This window comes from Abramis brama (genome assembly GCF_963993115.1).
Source record: "Abramis brama genome assembly, chromosome: 18".
NCBI classification, from domain to species: domain Eukaryota; kingdom Metazoa; phylum Chordata; class Actinopteri; order Cypriniformes; family Leuciscidae; genus Abramis; species Abramis brama.
Window position 1 is genome coordinate 4,959,617 of NC_139980.1, and position 25,269 is coordinate 4,984,885.

Genomic DNA, 25,269 nt, shown 5'->3' on the forward strand with positions numbered 1-25,269 from the left:
CACAAAAGGCAGACACAATAATCTTTTTTGACAACAGTATTTGTCTCGAATTTAGAAGCTGTGTCTTTTTTACAGTCAATGGGTCATTGTTTGCATGCGGAACCACTGAAGGCGGTAAAAGAAGAGGGAGATTTGAAACTGGGCGGCGCTGTCGCTACAGCTGTTGTTAACATGACACTCACAGCTAATTCATATGTACCTAGATGATTCTGAATACATCATTTATTATTTTGTGTAACGAAGAAACTGATTCATAATGGATCACTTAGGAGATAAGGTATATATACTTTATGCTAAATTGTCTTATTAAGGCTGTGTTTATTCTTATCGATGTTTACGTTGACGTTACATAGTCGTTAGCCTCATTAGCTTATTGAGTCGCCTGACTCGCCTCCAGCCGCAGTTTTGGGTTCGTTACGCGTTTATGCAGACACAGCCTTTCAACTATTTATTCAAGATATATATCTCATTTGACTGTACTATACAACAGTATGGCTAACATAATTTTTTGTCAATGATTTTGGCTATTTTAAGCAGTGGTTCTCAGGTTTTTATTATTATATTTTTTTAACAGCCTTTTTTTAAGATGTTGACTCAGTATTTATAGCTGCATTGTTATTTTTCGTTTGGTTTTTGCTAATCTGCTAATTATTTTACGAATTTCAGAGTTTTAATCTAGACTCCCCGTCTAAACAGAGTTATGTTGGGAGTTTTTACCAGCCTCCAGAGACGCTGTCAAGGCGACTGTACATGAACACAATCACAGATCAGCTGGACAGAAAGAGCTCAGGTGTACAGGACATCAGTCCACAGCTTTATCAAAGAGTACCTGATGCCGGAAGTAGAGGTATACATTGAGTCTAAGATGCTATATCCAAATATTTAAGACCAAATGTAAAAGTTTCCAAACAACTTTTCCTGCATTTGAGCAGCAGTGATATCAGCCCTGAAAACACTGCAGGAGAAGATGCGACGCTTGGAGCTGGAGAGAGTTCAAGCAGAGAGGAACATCCAACAATTCTCTCATGCTACTCGACACCAGGCAGATGCTTCTGCGCAGAGAGAACCGGAGAACAGCACACGAGAGAATCACCCCACACAGAGGAATGGTAACCGAAAGTGTTGAATAGCAGTTATTGATCTATTCCCAAAGTTCTTGGAAAGTCAAATACAAAGTATGCACTAAGTAGTCTCTGTTACGTTTCTTTTCAGGGCTGGTTTCTAAGCTTCATTCTGCAGAAAAGCGTTGCTCTCTGCTGGAAAAACAGCTCGATTATATGAGGAAAATGGTGGAGTGTGCAGAGAAAGACAGAATCACTCACACAGACAGACAGGTGAGCAGGCTGACAAAAGCAAAAGTGCTTGTACCATAGGCCAAGAGCTTAAATATGCTGTTAATTCTCATCTGGAAAATACATTTTGCGTGGAAACTTTCAAAGCCCCTCTTTATCCTTCTCTCTTTTTTTCCCCCCTTAACTCTAATTGGTATTTAGGAATCTCTTTATAAAGAGAGCAAACATACAGACCCACAGATGCAGGTGCAACTCGATAAATTGGAAAGACTGGAAAATGAGTATCTCAAACTCACCAGTACACAGTCTGTGGCTGAGGTACACACATATACCTAGGCTATATGTATTATATTATATTCATAAAATAATGATTAAAAAATACATGATATAGAATTTTGGAAACATTAAAATTTATGTTTTTGAAAGAAGTATCTTATGCTCACCAGGGCTACATTTATTTCATTAAAAATGAAAAATTAAAATTACAGTAAAAACAGTAATTTTGTGAAATATTATTACAAATTAAAATAAGTTTTCTATTTGAATATTTTTTTAAGATGTCATTTATGTGTTGTAAAGCTGAATCATTACTCCAGTCTTCAGTGTCACACAATCCTTCAGAAATCATTCTAATATGCTGATTTACTGCAACATTTAACAATGTTGAATTTGTTTTTTTGCTGCTTAACACATTTGTGAAACCAATGATACCATTCAAACATTTGTGATAAGATTAAAACATTTTTTATCAAAAGTGACAGGGAAGACATTTGTAATGTTACAAAAGGTTTCTATTTAATAAATGCAAATAAATGCTGTTCACTGAACTTTCTTTTTATCAAAGAATCCTGAAAAAAGCATATTAGAACGATTTCTGAAGGATCATGTGACACTGAAGACTGGAGTAATGGATGCTGAAAATTCAGCTTTGCCATCACAGGAATAAATTACATTTTAAAATGTATTCAAATAGAAAACTTTGTATTGTATTGTAAAATTGTAATGTTTCTAAACTTTTGACAGGTACTGTATATAGGACACCGTTTTATTTTTTTAAACTGTGATGTCTTTCATTTGCAGAGAAAGATTGAGCTCTTAGAACAGAAACTTTTAGAGGAGGAACATGAACGCAAACTTGTGCAGGAGAAAGCAGAGGAGGTAAAACAAAAAAAAGACTTATGAATCATGTTAACTTTTCCCTTAGAAAAACATCTTTCATTAAAAAAGCATTTTTGTCGTCTCCTTGACTTTCACCAGTTGCAGCGAGAGCTTGAAAACAATCTCCTCTCCCTTTCTGCTGCGACTCAACCTAAAGGCAAGAAAAAGAAAGGCAAGGCCTCTTGCAAGGTAATAATGCTCTGCAGTAATGTATTGTGAGCACTAGGTGGCAGTGTATTTACAGAACATGGAGTCTTTAGTGGGTGGTGTTAATGGTGGTGTTTTTCCTTTCATATGGCAGAAGGTGGAAACTGCCCACGCTCCGAAAGCTAAACACCTCCCATTTGTGGCTGGAACAGTGAGTATGACCTCATCCTGACACAATATATTTATTGGTTATGATTTACAGTTTTAATCATATACAGTGGTCCAAATGTCTAAAATTACTGATGAATATGTATATACATTATATTAAGATAAAGAAATACATGACTGTTCAAAGGTTTGGGGTCAGTAAGGTGTTTTTATTTTTTATTCTTTAAAATAAATAAGCCATTTCCATCAAGGATGCTTTCAGTGAATCAAAAGTGACAGTAAAGTCATCTATATGTTACAAAAGATTTTTATACTTCTTCATTAAGGAATACTGAAAATAATTGATCACGATTCACTCAAAAATGTTAAGCAGCACTGTTCTCAACATTGATGATAATAATAAGAAATGTTTCTTGAGCCGCAAATCAACATTAGAATGATTTCTGAAGGATCATGTGACACTGATGACTGAAGTAATGATGCTGAAAATGCAGCTTTGCATCACATCACAATTCAATTATATTAAAATAGAAAGTTATTTTTTACACAAAAGCTATTACAGCTTTTACTGTTTTTGTCAATTTTTTTTAGCTTTTGGTATTTTGCCATAAGACTTCTTTCAAAAACATTATATATATATATCAGCATGTTAATGTAAATTTCTCTCTCTCTCTCTCTCTCTCTCTCTCTCAGTCGACCAGTCCCAGCCACTCAGTCAATGCCAATGTTCAGAGTGTACTGCACATGATGAAGCACAGAAACCCGCGGCTGTGTGAGAGAGTTAGCGCTCTGCATAAGTCAGGTTCTGAGAACCAGCGGGTCCATCGCAGGCCTCCGTCCTCCCCCAGCAAGGCAGCTTCCACGATGGGCAGCCTGTCTGAACTTCTGCTCGCCCTTCAGGATGAACTGGGACAGATGAGCTTGTGAGTAACACCATCCTAACCATGAACAGATCAAGATTAGCTGTTGAAATGTGTTGGCGGGGATAATTAGACAGGATTTAAATACTGTTTGTGTGTGTGTGTGAGACAGTGAACACCAGGAACTGGTCAAACAGATAGACGAGACCATTAAACGAGAGCTTCGTGACGATCTGGAACGAGAGTTGGACTGTCTGGTCAAGAGAATGGAGGAGAAAGCCGCTCAAATCACCAAACTGCGCAAACATCAGCAAACAGTGAGTCTGTACATTGTTTTTTTTACTAATTATAGTTACAAATTACACATTTAACACATTTAATAGTATTTAAATAAAAACATTCCCAACCCTCATCCTGGAGTAACACTGCACATTTTATGCCGGGAACACACCACAATTTTCTAAGTCGTCGCATCGCTGTTCTTCTCACGCTACATGACAGTCTGGCTTACCATTTAGTTGCTGTTTGAATAGGAAGAATCGCAGACAACTCTGTCTGGTCTACACACTACGTTTCATAGCCAAACACACACACGATGTGATACAGGAAATAACGTAAAATCACACGTGAGACTGGATTTCTTCTTGATGCATGCAGGAAGCTTGTTATCCAAGTTTCCTGTGCGCTGATTTGCAGCGATAAAGATTTCACAAGTTCACACTTACAAATAAGTCAGATAGAATAAAAGCGTATTTGGCGTGCTGTCCGAGGAGAGGGAGTACTCCCGAACCCAGAGTACTCCCGAACCCAGAGTACTCCCGAACCCAGAGTACTCCCGAACCCAGAGTACTCCCGAACCCAGAGTACTCCCGAACCCAGAGTACTCCCGAACCCAGAGTACTCCCGAACCCAGAGTACTCCCGAACCCAGAGTACTCCCGAACCCAGAGTACTCCCGAACCCAGAGTACTCCCGAACCCAGAGTACTCCCGAACCCAGAGTACTCCCGAACCCAGAGTACTCCCGAACCCAGAGTACTCCCGAACCCAGAGTACTCCCGAACCCAGAGTACTCCCGAACCCAGAGTACTCCCGAACCCAGAGTACTCCCGAACCCAGAGTACTCCCGAACCCAGAGTACTCCCGAACCCAGAGTACTCCCGAACCCAGAGTACTCCCGAACCCAGAGTACTCCCGAACCCAGAGTACTCCCGAACCCAGAGTACTCCCGAACCCAGAGTACTCCCGAACCCAGAGTACTCCCGAACCCAGAGTACTCCCGAACCCAGAGTACTCCCGAACCCAGAGTACTCCCCCCGCATTCCAGGCTGTGAAAGAATGAGCCACAGGAGTGAGGAGTCGGGATGGTGGAGGGATGCTGAAAACTGTCAAGGAATGTTAGGTGAGTTGACAGAGCGAATATATAAGCTTCCTCTCATGCTGATAGGGTAGACAGTAATTGTTTGATGACAAGTTGATTGGACTGATTATTTGAAAGTGCTCCTCCCGAGCTTCGTTTATAAAACATCATAAAAAGAAGAATATGAAGGTCAGAATGGTTGCGTATGACTGATGTTGTTGCAGGTCTATGACTCCTCCCCCTGAACTTGTCTATGACTCCTCCCCCTGAACTTGTCTATGACTCCTCCACCTGAACTTGTCTATGACTCCTCCACCTGAACTTGCCCTGTATCCCTGTATCTCATTAGCTGTAGGTTGTCACTGATGTAATTTCCAGTGAAAACACATTTCACACTGCATGATTTTGGGTGTGTCTCAATCAGCTCTACCTAGCTCCCAAGCTCATGAATCAGTATATCATGTTCACGAATTTGTGCACTGGTAAAGGTTCACTACACATTGGGACACTGATGACTCTATTTCTGGTGACATGAAAACGCCATCATTGTACATCATCACTTCTGGTATTTATGACCAGCAGATCAGCAGAGCTGATATCTTTCTAAAATTACTTGTAAAGTTATTTAAAGTACATTATGATAAATACTTTGCTTGTTAAATATACGTGCAACATTTCATCTGTAAATAAAAGCTAAATGTTAGCTAGATTATGTTCATAACCTGTCTAGCGATGCATGTTTTTGCTGAAATAGATTAAAATAATTTTTTAAACTTTGCTGCCGTACCATGAGTCCAGCAGGCGTAATGATATGACGCAGCGCCTGAAAATAGTCCCCAGCTCGGTAACTTCCAACGTGACCGGGACTAAGTTTGTCTAACCTATTAGACCTATTTTCAGGCGCTGCGTCATATCATTACGCCTGCTGGACTCATGGTACGGCAGCAAAGTTTCTTGATTATTATGCAGGAATGAGAGTATAGTTCCTAGCCATATCAGCCTAGAAAATCGCAACTTTATATTTTCCGTCGGTCTTAGTACACGATGTAACTACAGAAGAGCCAAGTTTTAAATAGGAAAAATATCGAAACTCTTTGGTCATTTTTTTGAGAGAGATGCTAATGGTCCTGTCCGATTCAATGATCTATGCTAAGCTATGCTAAAAGTGGTACCGCCAGACCCGGAGATCGGCTGAATGGATTCGAAAACGGTAAAACTCAACTGTTTAACTCTGGGGGAGTTGTAAAATGAGCCTATTTCCAAAAAAAGTGGAGTATCCCTTTAAGGGAACACCGTGAGCATCGATGCCCCCTGGTTTTCATGGTGCATTGTGGGACTTTTTAGGGTGCAAACGTTTCAGTGCACTGGAAGGATTCTGCGCTTGAGACTGCCCTTAAAGTGGCCGACTCTCTGATCAGTGCCCTGACTACTGAACTAAGGAGCTGATCGAGATGCACCCTCTGAGCCACAGACGGGTCCAGATATTTAGCATGCTAAATATTTCACGGGTATTGGCGACACCAATGTACTCCAGGACCAGGATTGGGAACCACTGTTATAGCAAATAACCGATACATATCAAGCTGCTCTGTGTCTAAATGTATGTTCTTGCTCCTGTAGGTTCAGAAACTCTCCCAGCCATCCTGCAGCCCCAAGCAGAAGCAGAAGAAGCCACATCGGAGCGCCAGTGTAGAGGGCAAACCATTGCCACCATCTCCTGTCAAAGCCTCACCCAGCACGGGACAGAAGCAGAGCAGGAGCAGTCATGAGTCCCTGAAGCTCCTCAGAGAGACACAGAAACTGTGTTCTAGCCTCCGCAGACAGGACATCACATGGGAGACATAGTTATATTATCCTGAAACACACATCCAGAGCATAGAAGAGTCATCGCAGTTCAAGAGGACACTGGAATGATGACCTCAGATCATCACAAAACACCGATTCATCTGCATCCAGGAAGGCTTTCAATGACTTTAATGAGCTTAATTGATTTTTATTTCTGTTTTGTTTGAACAAGTTGTAAATAAAATATCTACGTATGTTTTAAAGTGCAGACCAACTTGGCTTTTTAATCAGCAGTTTATTAGCAAGCTGATCTCAATTCATTTCCTATGGATAAAATTAAATCCCACCCTACATTTTCTGGTTCGGTATGCTGTTTCACCCAGAAATAAGAGAAAATAGATTTAAATTAACACTTATTTTACACAATGAGTTGAAATGTTGAGGCTTTATTTTATTTATTTCACCCAAAGTAAGAGAAAATAACACCAGGAAAGGTAGGTCACAAGGGAAAAACGAGCATCCTTGCAGCATCAGCTCTTTCTTATGAGATTTACAGTCAGCTGACACATTGTTTCCTCCACTGTTTCCACAACAAAATGATCCCATTCTCCGACGTATCTTATTACAACCACGCTGTTCACCTTGAAAGACCAGATGTGAAAAAAAAATAAAATAGAGCAGATGACAAAAATATGTAAAAAGGGGAACAAAAGCATTCTAGATGTAACCAGGCAGAAAAGATGGATTCTGTTTTGTTCAGACGGTTTTATTGGATTACGCTCTGTTGCACAGTAGGCTACAGATTAAATCAGTATTGCATAAACTCATTTGAATACAGGAAACACTGGCGAACACACACAGACTGCAATATTATTGATTCTTGGTGATCACAATCCTTGATTCTGGCAAGATGTTATCATCTGCATGTTTTTTGTGACATTTTGACTGGTACTGTGCATCGTGCACCCTTATGATCATGTTTTCAATAGTGTGTGTGTGTGTGTGAATGAGGAAAACATTGAATCGCAATATGTGCACATCCTGTCCAGAGAAGAAATTTGAGGATTTAATGCAGACTAAGCAGGAATGGAGCTAACCCTCAGGGTGAGCGCATATCCTGTTAGTTAAACATTACAGAGGGTGTTTTAAGGACTGTTTTCTAGGACACAGTTACATTGAAATAGATTAAACACAGTCCTGGGATAAGACACTGACTAGATTTTTGTTGTAAACTTAATTATCTTAAGGCTCTTTATTCTAGATAATATCAGAGCATGTTCCCTTGACTGTTCTCTAAGGTCCTCTGTTGCTGGTGTGATTGTTATTCCCTGAATTTAGATGATCCTCCGTGGGCAGCGGGTCTGAAATATTCAGATTGATTCAGATTCTTGACACACTGCATTTGCTTTGTCCATTTCTATCTTTGTCAATAATGTTCTGTAATTGCTCTTTAAGCTGTATACCCATTTGTTTATTATGCTCTGCAAGTGACCTTGGGTTCTAGAAAGGTGATCTGTTATTATACATAAACCTTTAATCACATTTTTGCTTGCTCATATTTAACAATGATATCTTGATATCAAATATCTTGTTCAGTTTTATGGTTTGTGTCTAAGATATTGATAATTATTTCTCTCTAGCAGCTTTTAAAGTGAAATCCTGAAAACACCTTTACACCGAAAAGACGATCCTTATATTTAGCTAACTGATTTATGAAGTCCATTTGCAAAATGGAAAATAAATAAAGTTTGAAATAAGAAATAAAGTCATGTTGTAAGATGCACAGTTACAGATGGGAGACAAAGTGACCATTATAAAAAAAATAAACAGTCACAGTTGCAAGATTTAATGGTGCATTGGGAGCTACAATTTTCTTTTTTAATTTGATTTATTTTACACTTGAGATGAGAGCGGATCTTCATAGTGGCAATCTGTAAACATATGCCACTGTAAAAGTGTTTCTTAAATAAAAAGGCAACATAAAAACACCCACAACTGTTTTACATTACTCAAACTTTAATTAATTTATCACATTTCAACCTAAATGCGAATGCAGATCTGAAACGAGGGAAAACACAAGAACAAAAGATAGATATCCGAGTTCCAGAGAAATAAAACCAACATAAGAGCATAAAACAATTAAGGCAGACTTTCTGGAAACAGACAAAAAAGTAATCAACAAGAGTGTTATGTGTGGCGTGTGCAGTGATTTATGAAAAGCAAATGCACTACTGAACAATAGGCCAAAGTAATTACAGTTATTAAAAAAAAGACATTATTAACTCTTTGTAATCAGATAACTAAATGTTGGCTCAGGCAAGATGCAATACTCCACGTTTCTCTCATTAACTACTCACAACTTCAATAATCTTAACCTTCACTCTAAAACGCTCAAAGTCTCTGAGTAGAAGTCTTCATGACAATAGTAATCTTCATTTAATCTTAAATAATTAAGGCACTTTTTCCTCAAAAGGTGCAGAAAGGAATGCAACACTAGCTCAGGGAGCGATGGTAAAATATGGCATTGTTATGGCTGTTCCTATCGAAATCTGATGCATGCACACAAACATAATGGCATAAGAAAACAAGGCCACAGACTAATTAAAGTTAGGATGAATTCTCTGAGTGTGCGAAAGGATTTGAGTCATTTATCTATAAACATTAGCATCCTTCACAGAGCTCTGAATATGGATCTAAAATGGACAGTTCACCCAAAAATGTTAAATAATCATAATTTTCTCACACTCACGTCATTCCAAACCTGTACGACTGTATTCTTCAGTGAACAAATTATATTCTGAAGTGTTTTGTCCATACAATGACCTTTTCTACTAAAGAAAGAAATACATGCAGGTTTGAAATGACGTGAAGGTACAAAAATAAATATTTTACTCAATTGTGTATATATATATATATAGTGACATATAAGACATAAGTTTTATATATATGTGACAATTGTCATTTTTTGTGTGTACTATCTCCCTTTAAATCCATACATGTAATATGCCCTTTACAGCCCTTTGCATGCGCAGCTAAAATCCATTTGCAATTAAGTGGGATCTTTGGATGTAGCCTGATGCTATACACACACACACAATACTGTGATGAGTTGAGTAATTATGTATTTATGTAACCAGTGTTTTTAATTTGGCAAAGCTGAAGTGAAATGGCAAACAGTAGGATTTTATCTGACTACACTACAGGCAAGATGAAGCTTGTGAAGCATTATAGCAGCTTTTCAGTGACTCATGCTAAAATAGACACCTTTGGCATTTAAGCACCGTGATACAGTATGACAACGCACAAGCAATTAGAGTGGTTCAATAAAGAGTGAGGCCTTAACAGTCATCTTTTGAGAAACATGCAGTAAACACAATGCTGGCAATCGAACATTTCGACGTTGGGATGTCAGGGAAGCAGATGAAACTAAAGCACGCACCAAACAAATCTATTCATTTCTGCCATTACAATATTTGCAACCCAAATAACATGAATCACTTCCTAAACCAACCACATTACGACTCGTAGAGGAAGTTATTAGCAGCAAGCTAATCGAGATTATTACATTTCAAATTTTAGAATAATGCAATAAAAAAAACAGGCCCTAGGCCTATACACGTACCAGCGCAATAGCCAGACAAATGCATTTAAGAACAGAGTACTAAACGAAATATGCGGAAGGCGGCAGGACTTAGGCATAGTCAATTCTGCATTTAAAACAAATCTACTCAAGCTCAACTTTTATATTCCAGAAATCAAACCCAAGCATTAAATCATGAGTTCATCAAAATCTGCAGATGAATGTAGCAAAACTAAACATATCCTGAATGCACTTTTCTAGGGCACAATTCAGTTCTCTTTAAGGGTTTTTAACACAAATGCTCCTAAAAAAACATCAGGCTCTGTATACAACCTCAGATTAAGACATTTCAGTGCCTTATATAAAATTATATTGATTTCATTTTAAGGTCAAAGAGTTCAGATTATGTACACATATCAATCTACTTTTGAATGGGAGAACTAGAATCTGACTGTGCAAGCAAGAAATGACCCTTGAGAACTGGGAGAAGCTTTAGGGAAACATAACATTAATCCATAATTAAACCTTTTAATTATCTACTCTGTATAATATAGCGATCAGTCCAGCTGGCAGACACTAGATCTACTTCATCGATACAAGCACGCATGCGTGTCCATAAACACACCGACATACAGGCAGACACACGAACACAGAGCCTGGCCTCGACGGCGGCCCACCAAGAACGCATTCACACTTTTAAGGCTTACTTTTAAGGCAGCAAGCCACTGCCTCCACCTAAAGGCACTTTGACTCAACTGTTAATCATTCTGAATGGGATCATCGATACTCTGCCCTCACAGTGTGCCTCGTTTCGTTCTCATGTCCGGCAGAATGTTATAATTCTAATAACTCATTTAATCTGTTAAGTAGAACTGGATTGGCTGAGCCTCTGTTGTTTCAAAGCCCCATAAATTTACAACTTAAAATGGCCTATACGCTGGTAAGTCCACCACAATGATCCCCAATGAGGTCATGGGATGTTAACTAAGGGTATATAACGCATCTCTGACATTACCTAGCACTCCACTGTCAAAATTGGGGGGAAAAGGGGAGTGAGATGCCAGGTTTAACTAGTTTTGAGAACGGATGTCTCTAACTGTAGATAGTTAAAGCTGGGGAATGTAATTTATTGCAAACACTTTGGCTCTCTTGGTTGGTATGAATGAGATCAATGGCCAAAAAAAGTGTTTTAAAAATAAACACCACAACACAGGCAGTCACAAACCAAAAGAGTATGTGATGAAAACGTAGAAAAGGTTTGATTTGAAGGAAGGGGGGGCATTCATTCACTCCTGAAATATACAGATATTATTTTTGCACTTGGTGAAGATGACTGGGTAGAAAATAAAAAAACGTAAGTCATGGCAACTGTAGAAAACACTGTTTTAGTGAAGAGACCTGACCATAGTGAAATTAACACTGGAAATGGGGGAAGTGTTGCCACAGGTATGATGAGAAGATCCGGCTCATGCCCCTTCTCAGGGGAAACACCAAGACATTGAGGAGACGAATCACTCTGTGGTCATCAAAAATGAAATAATTGAAACATTTAAAGTTAATTTTGAAAGTTGTGGTTGTTCATGAACGCAGCAGGACACATTTTGCACACCCCATAATTCCACGGCTCAAAAAAAAAAAACGTGTGTGAATTTGTGTTGTGAGAGTGCTTGTGAGAGCTCTAACATAAATGAATTCTAAAGCTCCAATCACAGGCATCAAATGTCAAATATCAGGCTAAACATGGGGGAATCACAAGAGTGTTTAAGAAATATCATAGAATCTGTGTGTACTGCTCTCTCTCTCTCTCGGGGTTGGAGTGTAGGTTTTGTGGTGCCGTGTGGTGCCTCCAGGTGGCAGAGAGTTACAGGGTGTGGTAGTTGCGATCCTTGGATTTGCAGAACTTGTAAAGGAAAAAGATGACCGCTTGAAGACCAAGGACTAACACAATTCCCCCGATGAAACTGGCGGCATCAAATGTGGACGTCTTAGATGGAGAAGTTGTAGGTGACACGGTGGTTGTGCTGTCTGTGGAAAAAAACAAATTTTCAGTCAAACCTGACAGAGTGTTTCACTCCCTAAGAGGTGCAGACATCAGAGAGAGATGTACTTACTAGCGGACGTCCCGTTTGAAGTCGGAGCTGAAGTGGAGGTCATTGTTGAGGAAGCGATTATCGTGGTAGCTAAACAGAAAAAAAGTGCTGTTCAGATTCATTTTTGTATTGTATCAGTAAACAATAAAAATGCCAATACATCACATTTTTCAGACTGCTCTTTGTTATAAGCTGATGTGGGTGTATTTTCTTTATTAATGCGTTTTAAAGTCATTGTGAGACGGATACACATAATAAAATGCTCTATTTGAGTGTTTGTATCTACATTAACATGTAGTAAAGGAGGTATCATAGCTTCTTTCATAGTGTATAAGGGCCCTGAATCATTGTGATGTAAGTGGGCTTTAATTTTTATTAAATCAATGAATTAATTATTTTAAATTTGTTGATTTTATTGTTTACTTTTTCTATTCACTATTGTTATCTGTCATTCTATTTTATGGCTCTATATTTATATTGTATTTAAATGAGCTCTTTGAATAAAATTGAGATTGGGCTTTGAATTAGGTAGTTCTGTGTTGTGAGGTGCGTATGAATGCAAATGATGCGAGTGTGGAAGGTCGTACCATTGGTAATGTTCATGGTGGTGGGGGTGGGGGTGGTGGGGTTCACTGTTGAATCTGCAGTCCAGAGAAAACAGTCATCATCCAAACATACAATTGGTCAAGACACAGAACATTCATATTATAGCTAATGAGCCAATTGCTTATGTTTTGGAGTTGATGAATGCTACACTATTTTAGTTATTATAAAAACAAGCTTGAGATAGTGGGACAGGACTTACTTGTGCAGCTCACATTGGTGCAGTTGGCAGTTGGGTTCAAAGCACTGCCATTAACGCACTTAGGTGATTCGGGTTTACCGGCATCCTCTGAAATGCAGTGGAGACAAACAAACTAAACAAACAAGACCAAATAACATCACTGTGCATTTTAACTGCAAGAAAGAGAAACTTGATACTCAAATATGGGCATCTAAATATCAACTGATTGACTGAAATATTTTAGCTGCACTAATTAAAATTGCAGAAGTTCTTCAACAAATGGCATTTTGTTTTATTATTTGCGGTGTTGTAATGTTGACTCAAATAATCCTTGTACACTGGGGCCGGTTTCACAAAGATAGACTTTGACTATGGCTTAGATATAGTAGATAGTCAGACTTCAGACAGACATCTAAATCAGACCGCTGCACAAAGCACTTAAGACTCTGACTATCTTAAGTAGGACTACACTGCAATGCATTCTGGGTAAAATAAGACACTTTTCAAAACAAAAAAACATGGCGGATCGAGTAAGCGCATTCAACCGCTCAGTGCAGTTTACCCCAGCGGATAATATGTGTTTGTTGGAGGAGTATAACAGTTACAAGGACATTTTACTTGGGAAATTTAGCGGAGAATGTAGTAACAAGAAGAAATGTTTAAGTTATGAGCCATTTTCCCTTTTCTTTTGGCTGTTTGTAATGTAACTGATTGTTACTGCTGGTTGCCAAGGTAACAGAGTCTTAGACCTAAGTTAGCCTGGGGGTAAGTGTCTAATTTTTTTGGTCTAAATTAAGTCAGTCTTTATTTTTGTGAAACAGTCTAACTTGCATTAGACTAGTCTATGAGCAAATTTTAGACTTGTCTAACACTATAGACCGGTCTAAAATAGCTTTGTGAAACCGGCCCCTGGAGGTGGAGAAAAAAAAAAAGTCACTCAACTTCTGTTAACTTGTTATAAAAAGCAGCAAGACATACCACATTGCGTAATTCAACACTAGGAATATAACAGTTAAAAAAAAAAAAAAGTGGGAGAAAAAATATGCAGAAAGAACTGGAGTGATTGCATCGATTTTTCGGTACACCTAACATTCCATCAGATAAAGAATAAAGTCACATAAACAGTCCCATGACTTATAAAAGGTTATTGGTCCAGAAATAATAAGGAGGAACTGGCAGTATGTCACACTCAAATAAGAAAGAGATAAAGAGAGAGTAGGAGGAATCAAGGAAGATTTTCCAGAAACTTCTGTGTCACAATCAGCTGGTTTCCATTTACCTCCTCCGTCACACATGAATAGCATTGTATGACAGACAGCTCAGCACTCGAATTCCTACTGATAGCAATCATTCAATTTTTACACATTGTTTCGAAATCCACTTTACCGACACTGTTTTCTTCCTCATGTTTGTCATTGACTTAAGTTCAGAAAGCCCCGTCACAATGGACTCGCTGACTAACTCATTCACTCACAGATAATGTGTGCTTAAAATGCAAACATTGTCACACCGAAATCATGTTCATTAATATTCATAAAATTATTCAGAAATAAAATACTTAAATGTACAACCATTTCAAATCACAATAAATAAATAAAAACATTGGATTTGTTTATATTATATTATAAGCCATATTGCGCCGAATATAAGACAACCCCTTATAACCCTGATTATTTTTTCAAGATTTTCAAGGCTTTCTGAACACCAAATATTGTCTTCTATAAAGAAAATGCTTTTATTTGAAAATAAATTTTCATATTGCATATTATTTGTATTTTAATTTTTGTATTGAAACTATGGTAAATACTAGTAAAAATGTACCAACAATCACATTTAAAAATAAACACTTCATGGCATACCATAAAAATAACCCGTAGTTATCATTTGATGACTGATTTCTCACCTTTTTTTATGTAGAGTGACAGAAAAACATCTGCATTACCTATTTGATCCAGGGGACATTAATGTTTTTTCCTTACGCTGATCACATAGTACTGAAAAGACAGCAGTTTCTCTACAAAGTTGGAGGGCAAGCGCTGGGCAAGACTTGTAATGAATTAGCATTACGCCGCATCAAAGCGGCCACTTCGAAGACATTGACAGGCAAGTGTGTCAGTACGTAGCAGAAATGAGTGGCTTTTAGGACAGCGTTAAGCTTTTCTTTGACTATTAGCATTTTTAAAGGAGACATATCATGCTTTTAAATCGTTCCTTTTTACATATAAATCATACATTTGTAGTCTATATAAAGCGGAACTGCAATGCTTGGGTCTGAACTCCTCATTATTATAGCTCCACAGGCCCCTTTTCTGATGTGCGTCTGAGAGCAACTCGTTTTGGTGCGGTCTCTTTAAATACAATTGAGACACTTCATACCCCGCCCACACTCGGTTCAACTCCACCCCGTTCGGCCATTTTTGTAGTTTGATAGCAGAGATACGATTATCTAGCGGCACAGAAACGTTTTATGCACACGTTAACAAAATGTCAACAACGGAAGACTTATCCAGCCAGCCTTACATGTTCGAGCCAGAGTCGGAGCCGGAGCGAGATAAAAATGAAGACGACGAACCTGCAGAACAACGTCTTCATATGGATGTATCGCAATGGTGTGTTACTGTATTTACACATGAAACTTTGGTCTTCCGACCTTTTACCACCGTGTCGATTTATTTTGATTAATATGTGCGAGGGAGAGAGAGCAAGACAGCGTCTAGTTTGGAGACGGTGAAGTCTTGTTTACACTTCCGCCTGGCTCCGAAGAGAGAGAGTGAGCGCGCGCGCGACCGGGTCTCTGCTCGTTCTTTCAGTTAAACATGCGCCCTGTCCTATTTTTTACAGTCTATGGCCCTGTCACAAGCGCGGCAGTTCATCTACATTAGACGGTGTAATGAAGCGTGTGGGTTACTACATCCAACAACCGAACATTTTAACTTACCCTCTCGTAACTTCTGCATCCTTTAGCTTGGACTACAAAATTGCAGTGAGAAATAAAAATGGCGGATTGCTCGAAGTGTTGGGTCGGAAGTCAATGTCCTTATTTGGCAGTTCCGCCATACTGTGACGTAATAGTTCAAAAAACGTCATAGAGAACAGAAAAATCGGTGCAGGTTTAAAAATAGGACCAAAACAGAATATAAAGATATCAACGAAGCACCTGAAGAGAATAATTTAAAATTTTCTGTACTTCTAAACACTCCAAATATACAACCAAATACATTTAAGGGCTAAAAAAGTGGATTTAGCATGATATGTCCCCTTTAAGACTGTCGTTTTGGGCTCGCCATCTTCTAACATTACACTCAGACACACAGTATTTCTGGGCTGCTTACGTTTTACACATATTTGACGCTCCCTATTGTTGTGGTGTATTATTGAAATGTAAGAGTCTAGACCCTGAATATAAGACGACTAATTTTTTCAAATGCATTTCCAAATAAAAAGCACCGTCTTATATTTGGAACAATATGGGTATGTTATATTAAATTATATTAATGAAATAACCAAGTTCTCAAGTTAGGAAATAATCTTGTGTAGTCTTAGTTTAGGCCAGTATAAAAGATTTTGGTTGTTGCTACAACTTGCTATTGTGTGACTGTATATTGAGTTTGAGGAGTCAAGCATAACAGCCTTCTCTTTCAGTACGTGTCCTTGACCGTCACGGACTTTTGAGTATTTTATGTCAAAAGAAGCGCTTCTCGGTGAGAACTGAGCCCTAAGAAAAAGCTTTAACAGTTGTGTTAAACTATAGCTCAGTGTATGAAGTGCGTACATTGTGTTCTTTATGCCTCAAGACAGCATACACAGAGAAAGAAATGTCACATGCTTTTGTGAAAGGTACAACTCTCATGTTGAAATTCCACTATGACAACACATCAAGATGTTTTCAATTCCTTGCTTTCTGAATAAGTGTTTGACTAGCAAAAATGTCCTTACATTCCACACTGCTCCCCAGCCCTCAGCAGTTTGCATGGACAGCAAACCAAACTCAGCTTCCCGGCTCAAGTAATGATTGAAGGGAAATGCATACATGTTCATTACTTTAAAAGGACTGCACTGGCACTTTCTGGAGCAATCAGTTGAATGAATATGATGTCAATCAGCCCGCTTTTACTGGTTTTCACAGATTAGACTGCAAAACCTGCTTCTTAACAGAACAGAGTGAACATCTGTGCCTCTGTCTCAGTACACATGTGCCAATGAGAAGCGCCACATACTTTCCTGGAAAGATATATCACATGAAAACTTCCACAAGTTTAATTACCGGTAGTAAAATAACTATCTTTTATGACAGATACAGGTTATTTTAGGGTTAAGAGTCTAATAACTGATATGAAAAATACATGCAGTAAACTTAAAGGGATAGTACACCCATTTACTCACTCATTGCCATCAGCCTTCCGGTTTACATCAAAGCGGCTCAGTCTTTAACTGCTTTTAAATCTTATCTTAAAACCTTTTTTTTCTGTATCTTTTAATTCATTGTGAGTTTTTGTCATGAATGTGTGGTTTGTCCTTGTTCTTTATCTTGTGTATTGTTCAGCACTTTGGTCAGCCTTGTTTGCGTTTTTTAAATGTGCTATATAAATGAATACAAACTTGAAACTTGACCTTGACTTCCATAGATTTTTTTTTAATCATACTATGGAAGTCAATGGGGGCCAGCAACTGTCTGGTTACCAACATTCTTCAAGATATCATCTTTTGTGTTCAGAAGAACAAAGAACTTTGGTAACACTTTATTTTGATGGTCCCTTTAGAACATTCTGTTGACTATAAGTAACTTTGCAACTACATGTCAACCAACTCTCATTAGAGTATTAGTGTACTGTCTGATTAATATCTGATAACTCTTTATTGTGACGGTCCTCCAACAGACACTCTACTGACTATAAGTAACTTTACAACTACATGTCAACTTATTCTAACCATAACCCTACCAGTCTACTAATACTCTACTAATACTCTAATGAGAGTTAGTAGACATGTAGGTGCAATGTTACTTCTAGACAACAGAATGTGTTAAAGGGACCATCAAAATAAAGTGAAACCAGAACTTTATACAGGTTTAGAGCAAGGTTTTGAACTATCCCATTAAATGATTTTCAATAATTGTTTTATTTGTGCTTTGACACCATAATAATAACTACATCCTTAGACTACAACAATAAGAACATATGATATGTACTGGTATTATGCAGCTATAAATATCAATAATTATAAAACAACAAAATTATTAATATTATTATTATATAAGACTGTTTCAACAATCTGTAAGATAAGTGAATTAAACACTACATGTAGTCTAAGTGTGTGAGTTTATATATAGAGCATGCTATCAAGTTCTGATTATGTCAGATCACATCAGCAAAACAGGTATTAATATTTAACAGTGAAACGTTTCAATATTTGTTGTGCAAACACTGCCTTCCAGTTCGTCTCACCTTCCTTCTACACCCACACAGAGTCATACGTCAATAATTCAAACGAGTATATTTACAGCTCATGTCGCAACACATAGATTTTAGCCTGAACATTGTTTCAAACAGGCCTCTAGAAACCATGGCTTTGTGGAAACGCCCTCAAAACGAAAAGAACCAGTACACACTAGTTTGCGCTACAGTAGGAAAGACCCAGATATTTTTCCAGTGTGTTGTTTGACTGAATGAGTGTAAACCGATAGCATCGTCTCTAGGGAGCCGATACCACAGTGCTAATGCTACCGTCTTTGTTCTGGGGGAGGTGCAGTTAGAGACACTACACCTGCTCGGGCCCGTCAGACCACTTCTCTTTGCGGTCAAGCATAGTCTCATACTTTGAGCCACATTACAGTCTCACAGATTGTGGAGAATGACAGCTGACTTTTAATTAAAGATCGAGAACAAAGCCTGTGAAAGTGAACCTTAAAGGAAGTGGTTTATAACTATGCTGTTGCAGGCAGTGTAATATAAATTCTGTTTAACTATTAACCTATAGTACAATTACCTTTACTTTACCAGGGGGAAAAAAAAACACATTGAGATTACAATCTCTTTTACAAGTGAGCCCTGGCTAAGGCGGCAGCACATAGAGGATACACTTTAACAGACAACAAGTAACAAACAGACAGGAATGCACAGGAATATTAAAAATAAAAACAGAAAATTACATTTTAAAGCAATCGCAAACATGTTGTAAATTTGATTTATCAAGTATCAAGTAGGACTTGAATTCAGTATGTGAAATAAAAACCTCTGATCTATTAGGTGCTAAGAGTGTAGTTAAATATGAAGGAGTGTGTCCAGTTATTGATTTGTACACAAAGGTCAACCAATGATAGAGCCTTCTTGTGTTAAGTAAGGGCCAACCAACCATTTCATATAATACACAGTGATGGACAGAGTACTTTGCATGCATTATAATTCTCAATGCTGAATGGTACACAGAATCCAAAGATTTCAACAGAGTCTTTGTGGAGTGTGTGTTATACACATCTCCATAGTCTAAAACCGGCAATTCAACCAGCTTTTTCTTGCCTTTTTGTGTGAAGCAAGAACTGTTTCTAAAGTAAAAACCCAGCTTTAATTTCAAATTAGTGAGTAATTGTTTAATATGCAAATTAAAAGACATGTGACAAATGACCGATTTTAAAAAGTGGAAAAAAAGGTTCTTTCCCCACAGATTTTTGCATGAATTGTCATTACTGTAATACAAACCTCTGGCTCTGTACTGCAATTTTTAACAGAATACTATGCATCATGTATAATAGCAAACAATAAAAAGCTATCAATCACGGTCTCTGCCTATTTACCACAAATCTTAGAATAGCCAAGGATCTTTTACTATGTCAGGGCTCGACAGTGCGAACGTTTCACTCGCATTTGCGACTAAAACTGTGTGCGAACTGTAAAATGTATTTAGGAGCATGCATGAGTGTGAATAAAACTTCTTAAATATCTTAAATGGTATAACAAACGTCTTGTCACTTTTAGATGTTTTCAATTTGGTTATGGAAAAACAACGATACAGCCTAGTATGATTATTAAACTTTAAAAGGCGATTATTTAATTGAACAAATAACACTGATGAAAAGCATGGATGCGCTGAATGAAAATGACCTTCACTTTCTGAAAGCTGATGGAACGGCAGAAATGTAAATAGTGAAATAGAGCTAATGCATGTTGTACTAAAGAACATGCAGCATGTTGTTTCTAATTGTATTGGCGTTTACTCGGTTGAATTATGTTTCTGTTACACAAAGTATTTAAGTTGTTTACGATGAAAATTGAGTTGAAGACATGTAAAGTCTATTTAGTCAAACACAAATTAGATGAGTTCAAATACCAATGGCTAACATGAACTAACAATGAAGTTGTATTTTTATTAATTAACGTAAACAAAGAATAATAACTACTGTTTCAAGCTATTGCTCATTTTAATAATTGCTCAATTAGTAAAAATAGTTTGAAGCAATAATATTTAAAGTACTTTGTGTTCTCCTTATAATGTCTCTTTATATTTCACATTATTAAGCAAAAACACATTTGAAAAATTTGCGCTCCTAAATTTTTCAACTTATGAGCACATGTGCTCCTTGTGGGGAAAAAGCAAGTATCAAGCCCTGTATGTTAAAGCAAACTCAAATCTGTGCAAATTTATACAACAAAAATGGGGAGAAGTTCAAGATCATTTATGTCTTTAAAGCCCTCTTTTAATTTTATTTGAAACAATATATGAAATAATTAATTACTCAATCATTTCTGTTGCAATTTTAATTTTCCACTCCTTTCATCCATGATACGGCCATCTTTCTGCTTACTTTCTCTCCTGTTTTTTTCCCCCCTGAAGAGCCTTGAGTGCCATAGCAACAGTGTGTGCGTTTCATTAGTATATTTACTCTCTCTGATTCATTTCACGTCATCCATTAGCAAAGCGGCATGGAGAAGGACTCCAGGGATTAAAGGGCAGTTACTTCAGGTTCACACTGACCGAAGCCAGCATTAATCACTGAATGAACTGCCAAACACACAAACACTGGTGTTCATTTATTATCTGTACCCCACATCAGGAACACTTTAGACAGTTACATGGCCTGTGTTTAGATTCATTTAAGACCAGACCTACTAATATATTCTGGGAACTACAGGTTATGCTTAGAATTTTCTCCATGTAATGGGAAAAAATAAGGCTTTCCATTAATATGAGCAAACTTATTTATCCCACTTATGAAGAAATCTTTAATAGGAAACATCATATATGTAATTATATATAAAAAAAAAAATTCAAGAAGAGGTTGCTTAATCATGGTATAATCATGGCTTGTCTGCATTTTGCTGTTTTCAGGTCAGTTAATTGTTGTCATGTGAGTTTTGAATTTGACATGGAGGAGGGACTGACCTGTGCAGTTCATCCACTGGCAATGAGTCACATTTTCACATGCATCACAAGATGTCAATGAACTACAAGCATCATCTGCAAAAGAAACAAACCAATAAATAACATATCTTGCATGCCAAACAACATATCATTTAGATTTACAACAATCATATCATAAATCAAGCAATTAATTATAATATGATTAATAGTTCCATAATCAAGGAACACACTGGCCCATCTAATACAGGTTTACTCCATTGTTGAGCTAGATTTGCTCCCATTGCATGTGTCAGTGTTAACTCTTGGCCTTTAACCATGAAAACAAGGAAAACTGTGTAACTACAATTCATTCAGTAATCCATTTTCCAAGTCTCTAGGGGAAAGATAACAGAACCATGCTAACAATATGCCAATCTAGAATACTCTCTGCTTGTGAATTGACACATTTAATCTTAAATAGTGTAGATGAGGAGCAGCTGAACAGAAAAACTGGGAAGAGGACCAACGAGTCTTGTGATTAAGTGAATATGATCTGACGTCTCTGGCAAAACCCAAACAAAGGTTGTTTAAAACCCAAGTGACATGCTTAAAGTCACAGTGAAATGGAAGTAACGACAGATCTTTTCTTCTGTATTGTGACGTACATCTGCGTGTAATGGATTAATCAAAAAAAGAAAAGGTTTAGGTTGGGGACTTGGTTTTGTGTATTGGTTGTTGACTGATTTTTGAGATGTGAGCATTGCAATCAAAAGTGAAGGCAGATAAACATAAACTTGCAGGCCGGGTTTAAGCAGACTGAAATGAATGGAGAAGTCCTGCATACTTCACCGGAATATTAAGTTATGACATTTTGATGAAACACTGTCTATGTCTTTGTCCCAACAGAGAGAGAGAGAGAGAGAGAGAGAGAGAGAGAGAGAGAGAGAGAGGTGAAGACAGAATTCTCTGGTTTATTTTACAGCCCAACATGTGATTCTCTGGATAAATATAGATCTTCAAATTGCAGTAGAGCTAAATGGAAGCAAAGCCACAAGATAACAAAATAGAAAACCATAATGTATTTGATTACGTTACATAACAGCGATCATTTTGTGTGACAGAATAAAAGAGATTAATAATCGTTTCAGTTATGGAAAAAACTATACTATTTTGAGTTCGCTAGAGCCCAGGGCAAAATCGAAAACAGAAATATTTTAAAAAGTATAAATATTTGAGTTACTTTGAGGCAAAAGTGCATCAACCGCGTTTAACAACTTGTTCTTTAGAACAATTAATTAAAAAAATAATTGTTTTTAGATTCCCTTAACGGTTACGGCCGTCGACCGTTCACACTTCCGCCGGTATGGAAATAGACACCGTAGTTTCCTGTACTACGCCACTACTGAATCCACAGCGCGAGACATACATCACGACCAATACATTACAAATACTCGAACAGATGATTATTTCGAGTCGATTCTAAGTCAAAATCATTCAGAGCGACCGGAGAAGTTTAATTCCTGAATAAATGACTCTTACGGATCGGTTATTTACAGTGTAATAAAACATGCAGACCGATGTAGTCAGATTACCGCGCGAATGACTCTTATAAATCAGTAAATTACTTTAAAATGTCTATGTAAACATAGTTTTTGATTGATTTCTAGTATTGTTTTATCAGTTCTGTTGAAATCTGAAATGACCTCGACATTTGGCAACTGACGGAGGGCAGTTGATGCAATAAGAACTGAATCATTACCCAATATTTATTCCTCAAAAGTGTTGAAACAACCGTTAATAATATTATCGTTATAAAACCGGAATCGCCACCACCCCTAACGTTAATTAAAATCACAGTTTAGGTGTAGCCGATGGCGTGACAGAGACTGTTTTGATTTGCGTCGTAACAACAGGACACGCTGTTTTCACTGTTACATTAAAGATGATAAATTTACTCACCCGTCACAGATTCCTGTCCTGTCATTGATCCCAATAGGGCTAGTAACAATGTCACGAAGAAAAGTCTCCAAACCATGGTGTCTAATTGGTCTATTCTTAGTCCTTGTTCGGGCGTTCAGCTCGAGCTGTCTGCAGTTTCACTGTAGCGCTGTGTGGATGTGGCTGCGCTTCCTGCTTTCAAGATCACGTGACTGGATCTTGTCGTCATTGGATGGGAAATGCGGCTTGAACGCGTGTGGCAAACACCAGTTGTCCTGCAGGGGGCGCTCGGGGGCTCACAACGCTAAATTTCCATTGAGCTGCAAAACAATCTCAGGAACTTTTGTGTTTGATTTGCGCCATTCGTGTTTTAAAAAGTGTAATCGTTTAAAGCTGTTAGTTACTAGAACTGGTACCCGACATTGAAATAGAAACCTGCACAGACAGTCGCTATCAAATACGTTAAATAATAGTAATCAACAAACAACCGTGATTGACTCATCCTAACAGGCGTTGAGAAAAGTAACATGTACCACGTGACAGCGCAGCGCTGCTTTAACAGCAATCTAGACGATATTTACACCGTGGACATTTAATTGAATTTGAATGGGAAAATAAACACTGAAAAGTAAAAATATGAAGAATATAATTTATATCCCATCGTATGTAACGTTAGCGTTTGGGCCGCTAAGCCCCGCCTGTTTCAGACATCTTTTCCTTCTGATATAGCCACTCCATTCTCTTATTGCCACGTGTTTCCATCACACTTCCAATAAATGTTGCCAGCGCCCAAATCAAAACCTTGAATTTTATTTATTAGTAATAATAAGGATGTTTTATCCTCATCAGCACTGCACTGACTGTAAGGGCTGAGCTTCTAGTGGAAACACAGGATATACAACAACAGAATACTGAGCTCACACAGCTACTGCATCTTCATACACCCTCCAAGGTGACTGAGTGTGTTACATGATGTTAAGTTTCAGTTTGGCTGTTAGCTTCAAATCATCTAACTTGATTTCTCCTGATAGGCTAGTGCTGAGACAGAGACCCAGACCACCAGAATGAGGCAGTTCCCCATGTGATATAACTTGAGCTTGAACATTTAAATTGTAGTGTTGAAATGCATATTTTCCATCATATAGATGCAAATAGTATTTTTTTTAACTGATTTTATTTTTTCCAAGATATGAGTAAGAAATAGATCATTTTCAACACAAGAATATGAAGATGTTTATTTTGAAACATGAATTGCTAAATATGTAAGTATTAGTGCGCTCCCCCTGGATGGGGTCAGCCCTATGTTCCCACAGCCCTATGTTCCCACATTTCTAAGAATTTTTTTTTTACTGAACATTTTGAAAATTAGGCCCTATGTTCCCACAGCCCTATGTTCCCACAACCATATGTTCCCCACAGCCCTATGTTCCCACAGTCCTATGTTCTCTCATTTAACTGTCCCCTATGAAGGGTAGGTTTTAGTGCTTGTGCTGGTACAGGGATAGCCCAATTACATCCCAGACAAGTCTCCCTCCTGTGAGGGGTAGGTTTAGGTATGTTAGGGTTAGGGTTAGGGCTGTGGGAACATAGACATGCTCCCGCGTGGATTGCAAAGGTAACGAGACTTTGGCAGTTTTGTCAAGTGATACCATTTACTGCACTGCAGTTACCACTTTTCAACACTAGATGGGGATGTTTCAGAATTAAATACAGAAAAAGCGCTGTATGCGTGTAATCCACAATAAGTGACGTGTTATTATATTTCAATGTAATTA

General features: G+C 37.9%; 2 protein-coding genes across 4 annotated transcripts; one reads left to right on the forward strand and one right to left on the reverse strand.

Annotated features, from left to right (window-relative positions):
• Positions 1-134: 134 nt before the first annotated feature.
• On the forward strand, positions 135-7,036 carry cep57l1 (centrosomal protein 57, like 1). 3 transcript variants are annotated; one of them, XM_084090354.1, is made up of 11 exons: positions 135-277; positions 667-847; positions 933-1,109; positions 1,213-1,334; positions 1,494-1,610; positions 2,373-2,450; positions 2,550-2,639; positions 2,752-2,808; positions 3,459-3,688; positions 3,798-3,942; positions 6,604-7,036. In XM_084090354.1, the coding sequence occupies exons 1-11, from the start codon at positions 257-259 to the stop codon at positions 6,826-6,828; spliced, it is 1,443 nt and encodes a 480-aa protein (XP_083946480.1). In that variant the 5' UTR covers positions 135-256; the 3' UTR covers positions 6,829-7,036. The 3 variants fall into 3 exon arrangements, with proteins under 3 accessions (XP_083946480.1, XP_083946482.1, XP_083946481.1); XM_084090355.1 differs by having other exon boundaries at positions 145-277; positions 697-847; XM_084090356.1 differs by lacking the exon at positions 1,494-1,610 and having other exon boundaries at positions 139-277.
• A 1,730-nt stretch (positions 7,037-8,766) lies between these two features.
• cd164 (CD164 molecule, sialomucin) lies at positions 8,767-23,694 on the reverse strand. Its single transcript, XM_084090357.1, has 6 exons — positions 23,516-23,694; positions 21,599-21,673; positions 13,244-13,330; positions 13,026-13,079; positions 12,460-12,528; positions 8,767-12,373 (listed from the first exon to the last, which is right to left on the reverse strand). Exons 1-6 carry the CDS (start codon positions 23,589-23,591, stop codon positions 12,210-12,212), a joined length of 525 nt encoding a protein of 174 aa, XP_083946483.1. The 5' UTR covers positions 23,592-23,694; the 3' UTR covers positions 8,767-12,209.
• Positions 23,695-25,269: the final 1,575 nt, after the last annotated feature.